The following is an 11,530-nucleotide window of genomic DNA, read 5'->3' as shown; positions in this document are numbered from 1 at the left end:
TTGAATTAGACCATAACTCGATTCTTGCATACCGTCCCTAGCTATGTCATATGCTAGTGGTTGTAACAACGATCACTTACTATTTATGATTTTCACTTCTGCATAAGCCCAAGCAATTTGGATTGATTATTTCCATCCTTTCCTACAGTCACTAACAATTACCCTGTAAATAACCCTTTCAACAAACAACCATCAATCTCAAAGAAATGTTTTATGACCATTAAAGCATATAAAGCCTTCCAAATACATTAAGAGTAAGCTTAAGATGGTGTTTAATGGATTTGATCTTTTGATTTCTAATTAATGCAGACCTATACAACAAAATATTATTGCTCCTTATATTCACCTATGATGATTTGTTGAACCTTCTTCCGATTCTAGCCTTTAAAGCAATCACTTGCTATTTTGATCATATATTCACCCACACTATGCTAACTACTTCTTGGAACTTAAGATATTTGATAATCTCATCTTATCCAAGATTGTTGATAATCTTCTTTATATGCACCACATTAAAATAAGATATGTAAAGAAGAAGATGAATGATTTTGACAGAGTGAAGAAGTTAAAATGAAAGAGGGGAATTGCTTTTTAACCGGCACACAAAACTCTTAGTATTTATGTCGTTCACATACTATACCCCAAACGACGCTGCTCTCCTTCTTTGAAAAGATTTTGATGTTGAGATGACATTCTTGATTAACATTGTAATAATAGTGTCTATTTTTTTTTTTTAAAAAAAAAAAAAACCCTAAAGGACTAAGTTTTAAAGTGCATTTATTTAATTTTAGCTGAAAATGTCACACTAGTTCCCAAAAGGTGCTTAAAAATAACAATCTCCAAAATGAAAAATTATGACGTAATACGTAAAACTTAGTTGACATATGATTATACAATCAAACATTAAAAATTTACAGATGTACCACATCAAATCAAACCATGTATTCCTATTTCTTTGCATTTGCTTATCACTAGATATATTTGATTTTACAATAAAAATACAAAAACTTTCTATTTGAACAACACTCATTACGAATATGATATCTCACGTGCAAATCAGGCCATAATTAAATCAAATCAAAATTTTAAAGATCAAATTTGGTAAATTAAAAGTGAATTGAACATAGCCAAATTCCAAACACTTCATATTGTGATTTGGATATCACCAATTCAATATAATTATGGAGATCAACATATCACCACCAAATATTATAATTCCATATCAAGTGATTGCTTTCTAATTAAGTGAAGATTCACATCTTACATTCAAATTCAATCATTCACCCATTTTTTAACTCAAAAATTTCCCACTTTTTCAAGTATCTAAACCATCAATTCTTTCCCATTTTTTAATTTTTCACACATTTCCCACCTTCACCATTAAACATACCACCAAAAAATAAATTCATTTTCCTTTACAAAAACTCAAAACTCCAAAATTCTCTCTCCTTCATCAACAATGGCGGGTGGACTTCACTCTTCTCTAAGACCACCATCTTCATCTTCTTCATCAAACAATTCTTTCACTTATAGAATCCTCCTTCTTCTTACTCTTCTCCCTTTTACGCTTGCTGCTTTCGCCTTTGTTCTTCAATGGCGTGGTGGTGTTACAGACCCTTCTACACGTTACTCTGCAGAAGAACACAAGTTTCCTGGCATGGATAGTTCTCCTCCTACTACAACTACAACTTCCAAGGTTATGCGCTCTGATTGTGGACCCCTTTTAAGCCATTTATCGCCTTCTTTTCCTTATAATCGTGATTGGAAGTTTCATTATCAAACCGATCTTAAGCCTAAGGTAATTTGTTTTTGTATTGTGATTGATTGGGTTTTTGAGTTTTTTTTTATTGATCTGATTCTGGGTTTTGTTTGTTTTGATTTGAATCGAAATGGGTATTGTTTGATTTGGTTGATTATTGATGGGGTTTTGTCTTGACCTGCTATTAAATTTATGATTCAGTTTGGATTTTGATTTGAATTGATTGCATGATTTCTTATTGTTTATGTGAATTAGTTGTAATTTTTTAATTGGATGCTGATTTGATTGTAAATGGATCAGTTTTTTAAATTTGAATTGTGGGATGCAATTGATTAATTGAGTTTAATTGGCATTTTGCTGATTCAATGTCATTTCTTGTATCTGTGCATTTCAATTGCTAATAATAGCTGAGAAGATTTTAATTGATATGTTTTGAACTTTTTAATTACTGTATTAGTTAAGATCTAACATTCTGAATCGATTTGAAATCAAAAAAATGAGAACTGTACTGAGAAGTTAACATGCAGGGAGCTAAATACTCTGTATCGATTTGATGTGTCTTTATTTGAACTAAAGACCTAATTTTGTTGTGATTAGATTGCGATCACGACGAGTACCTCAGCAAGTTTGGAACAGATTCTTCCATGGATGTTCTTCCACAAGGTTATTGGGGTCACTACATTTTACCTTTTTGTGGAAGGGAAGGCTGCAACACCAAAAGTTACAAGGGTTTTAGAATCTATTCCTGTGAGTTTAACTGCGGTCCTTCGACTTTCTCCTTTGCCACATTTAGGTTTCTTTAGTTGCAGTAGTTTCTCTTAAGACTATCTGAATAGCTGACATCTGTTCTATGTGCAGGGTGTTAAAGTTATCTATAGAACAAAAGAGTTAGAGGATCAACAAGCTAGAAGGTGTGTTAATCCTGCATTTTGATAATTTAAATGTTAAGCTGGCTGTCCAACTTGTATTTGTAATTGCAGCATTGATAAAGGAAATTATTTGTTCAATTTTGAGCTCTCTTTGTCATTTCCTATATCTTTCTTTGACTCTCTGCCGCACACTTCCCAATTATTAGGGTGTTTGGGAGCAGGGTAATTTGAACCTGGTGAAAGCTAGTTATATCCTTGGAAGTTTTTTTTTTTTGACCTTCCGCTTATTGGGTTAAGGCTTGTTCGGTTCCATGGTTGATTCTTCTTATTGGTATATAAGCTGTATAATTGCTTAGCACCGTGCCTTGTGGCTATCCATATAGCCTTTACATCATCTTTAGCTGATCTGATCTTGTTTTGATGCTATCTGTGTGTACTAGTGGCTTACACATCATTTTTGAAAATTTAGATCCCTTGGATGGACTGATATGAGGCTTTGTTGTTTTTGATTTGAAAACTTGTATGTTCAATCGATTGACTTCCTTTCTTTTGTTTTTTTTGTTTAGCCGAATTTGGAATGAAACATGGCTGGCAAGTTTCTTTTACAAGCCCTGTAATTATGAGTTATTTGTGAAGCAGTCACTTAACATGGAGATGGCAATTGTTATGGCTAGGGTAAGAAAATACCAGTTAGTTTTTGAGCACTTGACATATTTTATTTATCTTTTTTTTTTGGCTGATTTTTCTATGGATCTTGCTATCTTTAGGATGATGGTGCAGACTGGATTCTTCATCTTGATACTGATGAGCTAATACACCCGGCTGGTACTCGGGAGTATTCATTGCGGCAACTGCTGCTTGATGTTCCTGTGAATGTGGATATGGTTGTTTTTCCGAACTATGTAAGTAAAAATGCACTAACATAATAACCGCTTTATATTGTTATCTGTTCTAGTATAGATGTTTTTTCTTATACACATTGTTATGGTGCTAATTTAATACCATTTCTTGTTCAGGAAAGCAGTGTGGAACGTGATGATATCCAAGATCCTTTCAGTGAGGTAGGCTCTTTGAATGGAGATCTTTGATAAAATTTTCCTGACTTGTGTTTTATTTGATGATTAGTATAATATTGAAAATCTTTCTAGCTTAAGACACTTTATAGTACATTTGCAACTGACTTTTCCCGTCAATATAATTATAAGCTGTATACCTTAGAGGTTGTTTGTCTTGATTCTTGAAACAATCAAATCATTCAGATTTCAACATATATCACAGCTCTTTATTACTGGCAAATTAGCAACTTAAAGGTTAAAACCAATTTTAAAGAACAGATGGGAGTGTTATAATCTTGTTAGTTATTGTTATGACTTTTTAATACCAAAATGCTGAACTGTTTATATTTTACCACAGTTTGTGCAAATAGGATACTTAGACAATGGTTATTACTATTTTTATTCTTGATCATTTTTTTTTTCTTCACATATTGCATAATTCTACGGTCCCTACTTTATTAGTGTCAAATAATTAGGGACATAATAGTTTGCCTATCATTTTATTCTCATACCCTACAGCTCATCCACTGATTTGTGTTGCTTTCCTGCAATAGGTATCTATGTTTAAAAAGAATTACGATCATCTCCCAAAAGATACGTACTTTGGCATGTACAAGGAAGCTACTCGTGGAAATCCCAATTACTTCTTGACCTATGGTAATGGGAAATCGATTGCTCGAGTACAGGATCATCTGCGTCCTAATGGTGCCCACCGGTGGCACAACTATATGAAGACTCCTAAGTATGACAACTTTTTCTGTCTTGTAAGCACATTAGTTTTGTAGTAATATGTATTAAGTTTTTATGTTATGTATCTTCTCTTTGGAGTTTATAGGTATTATTTGGTAGCCATGGGGGGTCATCATAAAGGAAAAAAAAAAGTTTGTTTAAAGAAAGTGAAAGAGTGCTACGGCTGCTACCAATTTATATAGGTGTTAGTTAAGTATCAGCGTCTCCTCTTTAGATCAACCTTAAACCTGTAAAGATCCTTTCCAGTATAGAAAGATGCCATAACCACTTATTAGTTATTACTGAATAAGGCAACAAGGAATGTGTTCTCTGAGCATATAGGTTGAGGTCTATATCATGTAATGTCATTAATAACAAAAAGGTTTGGTGGGACAATATGAGTGGAGAGGGGATACTATTTCTATGAAGTTTCCAGAGTATTATAAGGCATAGATGGGGTAGGAAGGGCTTGCTTAAATTTGAAGGGATCAAACAAAGGCATTTGATGATTGCTCTCAATGTTTCTTGGACATCACGGCTTAGGATGCGCAATGTCATCAATGGCTCAATGGAAGGAGAAGAGCCACGTGAATTACGGAAGGGAAAAAGAGAGGGGGTGGGGGGAGGGTTAGATGTTCAGATAGTCAATTTTTCTAAAGCAAGAGGCCATGATTCAGTGTTGCCCATTTCTAATTGTTCCAGCTCCCTTGTCATTATTTATGCAAAATTATCTATGGAGTATATCATTTCCTTTATGATTTTAGTGATTTATGTCATTTGCTACTTTTATTTGTAGTGAGATCAAATTCGAAGAAGCCGCTGTTCTGCACTATACATATTCAAAATTTTCAGACTTGACTTCTAGACGTGATCGATGTGGATGCAAGCCAACAAAAGAGGATGTTAAGAGATGCTTTATGCTGGAATTTGATAGAGCAGTAAGTTTAAGTTTTAACCACATTTTTTTATATCCATTTTTTCCCTCTTCTTTTCTCTGTGATGTGAAGTGTTTTGGATAGTAAGGGTATCTTCTGTTTTTTTGAATGCCACATGATTAAGCTTTTATTGTTATGACTGACAAAGTAGTTTTCTTGGCTTCGTCTATTGTACAACCTGGGCTTGTAGTTATGAGTTAGTCCGTAATAGTCAGAGTCCAAACTTGAAGTCCCATGGTATGAATCTGAACCATATTAGTATCAGATAGGGAATTTGTTGCTAGAAGTTGATTCCCTTAATATAATCTATGCTATTTATTGGGCTTGATATTAATATGGGGTTGGCTTTCCTAAGAGGCATGACAGTCTTGTCTGTGCTTGGATTATAAGTTTGTTGTTGTCCTTGTCAAGCTTTATGACTGTCTGTCAAATCAAGCATGCTATAGATAATCTTCTCAACTGTCAGTACCTAATTTCCCTATAAGCCAATTTAGACAATTAACATGTAGGAAAATCTGAAATGAGAGAGGCTTTGGGTGCATACCGTCATTAATGTTTAATGATAGAATCCTCCTCTTTGTTCAGAAAATACCACAGATGCTGTATCTTAGATGAGATAGGACATGCATGGGTAAAGGCTCCATATGATTTTGTAACTAAACATGTTACCCAAATTTGTAGAAAATTATCATTAGAAAATCCAAGGTCTCAAAGGAACCCGACTGCCAGATAGAGGCCAAGAGCTTGCGACTGGCCTTCCAAGAAGCAACACTTCTTACACCAAAATCATCCCTTTAAGCTCTTTAGAACGTTTGCTAGAAACTTTGAACAAAACTTTTATGATGTACAGCATCTGTAGATTTCACACCCTTCCTGAAATATTATACGAAGTAATTCCTATTAGCCAAAGATTATAAATGGTTATTTTCAGCTTTGACTGTACCCTAGTCTTCAGGTCTTCCTACTCATATTCACTGCTCTCTCTCTCTGCATTGAACCCAGCACAAATTCTGTTACGCCTTAAGATCAACATAATGCTTCCCTACACCCCATCAGAAATGAACATTTGAAAAGGGGGTGCTGCTCATTGTCAGGCTGTTCAGAATGCAGGTAGCAGAACATTCAATGCTCCACTTGCCCAACCTATCTGTTGTGCATAACCTATCTTGAAATAGCTAGCCAAGTTATAAACATATACTCTTTGGAATAGCCTTGCCTTGCACATAACACTTCTCCATGCCACTTACTCAAAATTTCCTTGCAGCTACTTTTACGTTTTACCAACAGAAAAGGTTCCTTTTTTTTTTTGTTCTTCATAAAATTGATCCAGCCCACAACTTGCTGAACATACAGCCTGCAACTAAAAGTCATTTAAGCTTTGGATTCAGAAACCATTATAGGGATAGTACAAGTATCAATGTCTGCCCTTTCATATAATAGCTGTCTATCCACCTATTTTGTATTTGATTAAATTCGAATTCAACATCTGATTGCTATCATCTGATTGTGCTTTCGGCTTGTGCTGTCATGGAAGCCAATATTTTGTTTGTTTGGTTGCGTATAGAAAGTACAGTTTCATAGGAAGTTATTTGTTTATATAGTCTAGTTTTCTAGGAAGTTCATGAACTTGTTTGGTTTACTATAGGAAGTTCCACTCCCTAATTTAACTTCTTAAGAACTAGAAAGTGCTTCTTCCTTTGGTTTTGCTCTGTTCCATTTTCTAAATGCTTCCACTTCCCACTTATCTTGTCGTCAACCAAACGAGTACTAAAGATATGAACGATGGTGTTGATTAATCTATTTTACCTTCTTATGGATATATTTCTCATGTTGATTCAATACATGTTACCAATGGCAGGCGTTCATAATTGCTTCAACTGCAACTGAGGAAGAAATGAGGAAGTGGTAAGTTATTGAGCCTAAGAGGTCTTCTTGTCTGTTTATTGGTTGGTACGGAAAGACGTTACTTCAATGGATATGATTCATTATTACTGTTCTTGTTGTGGCGTCTCTGATTTTAGGTATCAAGAGCATGTTGTATGGGGAGACAAAACACTAAACCTGAAACTTTTGAGGAAGGGCATTTTAACTCGCATATATGCTCCCATGGTAAGTGTTGTTATTCCCTTTCAAACATCATCAAACCTTGCGAGGCTTATAACAAAGACATGGATGTGATACTGCTGGGCTAAAATATGGTCTATTCAGAGTACTCAGTAGGAGAGATCACTCTATTTTGTTGTGTTGTGCTACTGTTTCTCACTTTTATTCTTGTGTGCTTTCGTCTACTAAACAGGTGATTGTTCAGGGTTTGAGAGAATCTGGTGTTTTCACTTCTATTATTGAATCTGCTTCAACATCTCTTTCAAAGGATAATTTCTTATCTTCAATCGTGAGTTCTAATTCAACAAGACCTAATGATTTGGTCGCTTCCTCAAGGAAGAGTAAAGTCAGAGAGTCTCAGGCAACTGCGAGGAAGGTCCTGCAGTTTACAGATGCGGCTATTCATGAAGCTGCTGTTCCACCATTGCCATCACCAGGTGTAGATGACGATGATGTGCAGGAATCATGATTGATCTGACTTATTCATTTTACAGCTTCCTATTCTTCTGCCCATTAGGTTACCACATGATTGAACGATAATTTAGATGGTTTGGTATAGAGAATGGGGTGAAGTAGGAGGGGAGAGGTTTTACCTTTATGGTTTCTTCCCGATCATTGCCCAAGCGCTTTGTACACATAGAGAGTGAGAGAGAAAGAGAGGGAGAGGGTGGTAGCGGAACATTTTTTGGCCTGTTCATTTCTAGTACCAGCCCTGTGCCTGAGTCTAGAAATCGGGGTCGCGTATTATGTACAGAAACTGGTGGTCGATATGATGAGAGGCGATTGTTTCACTACTTAGATATACATAGACGTAGCGTAGGCACCTTTGTGATACTCTAATTCTTTGAATGGATCTATTTTTACTGCTTTCTTTTTGTTTTTATCAAGTTTTTGGTCGATTAATTCAATCATTGAGATTATTGCAGGTCAAAGCTTTTGGATTCCATTAAAAGTCAATTACAATATTTAATTATTGATGATGTACTCTAAATTATGAACCTAAAATTATGATGAAAATTTATAGGCTAGAGAATAATAGCTTGTGCTATCAAATTAGTAAATTAAATTTATAGGTGATGGAATTAACATGAGAAGATTATAAAAAGTTAAGTATAAAGCAGAATAATACCCACAAAGCCAGATCTTGGAGTACTCTGAACACCAAACCTCTTAGAAGAAGAATAATGATTTAAACATCTAAGAGTTCGTTTGGCATTGCTGTGGTTTTCTTTTTTTGGTTTTTTGTTTTTTAAAAGTATAGGATATATGTCCCATAATGAATCAAAAATTATTTAAACATATTAAAATTATAATAATTTTGAAAACTGACAACAGAAAAGTGGAAACACTTTTTTCTTGTTTCCTGTTTTTGGTTTTTGGTTTTCAAAAAAACAGAAAACTGAAAATAAAAAATGATGCCAAACAGGCCCTAAGCAATTATCAATTATGTTACAAACATGAAAATAAATGTATATAATTGATAATTACAAGATCTTATTAAAAAAAAAAAAACAGACATTATAAATATCAAATACAAATAATCACAAGGAATAATTAAAGTAGCAACCCGGTGCAACGTCCGGACTACACACTAGTTTAAGTAATTATAATACGAAGTACAAAGCTCTGATTTCTTTATCTTAGGATCGAGATTGAAAATTTATATAGCACTTCTTTCTTCATTTTTTTTTTTTTTTGAAATGGAATAGGGAGGATAATTTCATTAATAATAATAGTCATTTGGCAATCACAATAATTCCGGAATAGATCTAAATTCTCAATACAAGAATTAAACACCCCTAAACTAATGGTATTTGCACTACTCCTGGATAAATTTAGATGTCTTTGCATCGTTCTTTACGTAGCTTCATTGATGTATAGTCGCAAAAATGATAAAACTTGATTGATCATTAAGATCCAAATTTGCAAGTCGAATCTTCTAAATTTATACCCCCCATACCAACAGACTTGCAAATCCACAAATAGACTCTCAAGTCCACAAACAGACTCACAAATCCACAAATTTGCAAGATAGATGAATCTTCCAAATTTGTATCCCTACACACACAGAAAACAAACAAACAAATTATAATAAACATCCCACCATTAGAGAACTCACTAAACCATACATAAAAGGATTGACTATAATCACCATAATATTAGTGATCTTTAATAGCTAAAAACATTAAATTAAAGAAGAATTTGAGGCTTACCATCGATAAAAATCTATGGCAGCCCCTAAGTTTTACTGTGGTGGCTAGGTTTGAATTGAAGAGAAAGAACAGAGAAAATTTAGGGTTTTTTTTTTTTTTTTTTTTTTTTTTAGTTGGCTTTTTTAAATTACTTAGAAAGCATGTTTTCTATCAAACTAAATTATAAATTCTACTTAAATAGCCCTTATTTATGAACTTACCTATTTAAACAACGGAAAATTTGCAAATTGCAGTCATTTAAAGTTCGTATTTTGCAAATTGCAGCCATTTAATTTTTTTTTGCAAATTGTAGCCCAAAAGTTCATATAAATTGTAAATTGCAGCCCGATTCAATTTTTTCATTGGTTTACTTGTTGAAAAATCTTCGGTTAAGATTTTAGGGGTCATTTTAGTCCTTAAGAACCGAATTGAGCTCGGAATTAGCAAAAAAATAACATAAGTGTCTCATATTCACAGTTTTCCACAAATCGATACATTTTTGTTACGCAAAACGAGATACTTGCATTATTTTTTTGCTAATTCTGAGCTCAATTCGAACCCTTAAGAACTAAAATGGCCCCTAAAACCTTAATCGAAGATTTTTCAACTTATAAATCGATGAAAAAGTAGAATCGGGCTGCAATTTATAATTTATATAAACTTTTGGGCAGCAATTTGCAATTTTTTTTTAAATGGCTGCAATTTGCAAAATACGAACTTTAAATGGCTGCAATTTGCAAATTTTTCTTAAACAACCTCCAGAGTACGTAGTAATTTATTTAAATTTAATTTTACATAAATAAGTAAAATAAAATGATTAGAATAAACCCTTAAACTTAATTGTATATTGAGATGGTGGATTTTTAAATATGAAGAAAAACGTAGCCATTAATATAAAAAAAAGTCCACTTTTGATTCATAAATTGATCTGAGGACGATCACATTGCACATCTTACGCCGTATTACATTGCACGATTACATAATTATGTGAAGGAAGATTCTGAGCTACCTTCTATAAATTTTTCTTACTCTTTTTAAGTCTTTGTTAATTAAAAGATTATTGGGGAGATTAATTTTCAGTTGTGTATAAATAATGAAGATGTGTATGTAAAACCAACAAAAACCAAATTACATAATCAGAACGTACGGTGTTGACGAGCATGAAAATGGCATGGAGGAAGCCCTTTGTTTTAGGAGTACTCCTCTTTCTCCTAGCATCATCTTCAGGTTTATTTTTTATTTTTTATTTTTATTTTTATTATTTTTTTTAATCTTTTATTATTATAAAAAAAAAGTTAGCTATGTACTTCCACTTTAAGAAGTTAACTCTGTAAGTTTGTTTTTTCTTATTTATAAATCAAAATAGATGGTCAAAGGTGAGTATGTGAATTGAAATTCTCTTATGGGGTGTTTGGATTCTAGAATTTCATTTGAAATTCCGGAATTGGGACAATTATAGTGTTTGGATGTCCAAGAATTTCAAATGAGGAATTTGTCCAAATTATACAACTACCAAGTAATAACCCATGAAGGTAAGGATTTCAAATGACAAGGTAAACCATGTCATTTGAAATACTCAAATTCCATAATTCAAATGATGCATTTGAAATGAAATCTATCTTCCCAAACACAACCTTAATGTATTCAAAGAGCGAGAAGGCAAACCTAAATAAAACTAGAAATGTTTCTTAAAATGAGAAAGATGAGAAGGACATTATATGCATAATATTTATATTAAGGTCTTATTCTCTTCACCTTAAAAAAATAATATTAAATAATAATAATTTCAGTTCTGTAAAAATAAGTGCAGTTCAGTAAAATTAAGTTCAGTTTAGTAAGAATACTTTAAGTTCAGTAAAAATAAGTGCAGTTCAGTAAAATTAAGTTC

General features: G+C 33.3%; 1 protein-coding gene across 1 annotated transcript; it reads left to right on the top strand.

Annotated features, from left to right (window-relative positions):
* The first annotated feature begins 1,357 nt into the window (after positions 1 to 1,357).
* On the top strand, positions 1,358 to 8,333 carry LOC145555770 (glycosyltransferase-like KOBITO 1). The gene is made up of 11 exons (XM_081617492.1): positions 1,358 to 1,798; positions 2,357 to 2,506; positions 2,618 to 2,670; positions 3,195 to 3,303; positions 3,396 to 3,530; positions 3,645 to 3,689; positions 4,238 to 4,425; positions 5,209 to 5,350; positions 7,206 to 7,252; positions 7,369 to 7,456; positions 7,644 to 8,333. The coding sequence occupies exons 1-11, from the start codon at positions 1,460 to 1,462 to the stop codon at positions 7,917 to 7,919; spliced, it is 1,572 nt and encodes a 523-aa protein (XP_081473618.1). The 5' UTR covers positions 1,358 to 1,459; the 3' UTR covers positions 7,920 to 8,333.
* The last annotated feature ends 3,197 nt before the right edge of the window (positions 8,334 to 11,530 follow it).

This window comes from Chenopodium album, chromosome 8 (genome assembly GCF_948465745.1).
Source record: "Chenopodium album chromosome 8, dcCheAlbu1.1, whole genome shotgun sequence".
Classification (NCBI taxonomy): Eukaryota; Viridiplantae; Streptophyta; class Magnoliopsida; order Caryophyllales; family Amaranthaceae; genus Chenopodium; species Chenopodium album.
The sequence above is the reverse complement of the archived record's forward strand: the minus strand, read 5'-3'. Positions and strand labels throughout refer to the sequence as shown.

Excerpts from the sequence above, each read along its gene's own strand:
- LOC145555770 (XM_081617492.1), top strand. The coding sequence starts at position 1,460 with ATGGCGGGTGGACTTCACTCTTCTCTAAGACCACCATCTTCATCTTCT. Across the intron at positions 2,507-2,617 it reads GGGTTTTAGAATCTATTCCT|GGTGTTAAAGTTATCTATAG; the intron begins GTGAGTTTAACT and ends TTCTATGTGCAG. Across the intron at positions 3,531-3,644 it reads TGGTTGTTTTTCCGAACTAT|GAAAGCAGTGTGGAACGTGA; the intron begins GTAAGTAAAAAT and ends TTTCTTGTTCAG.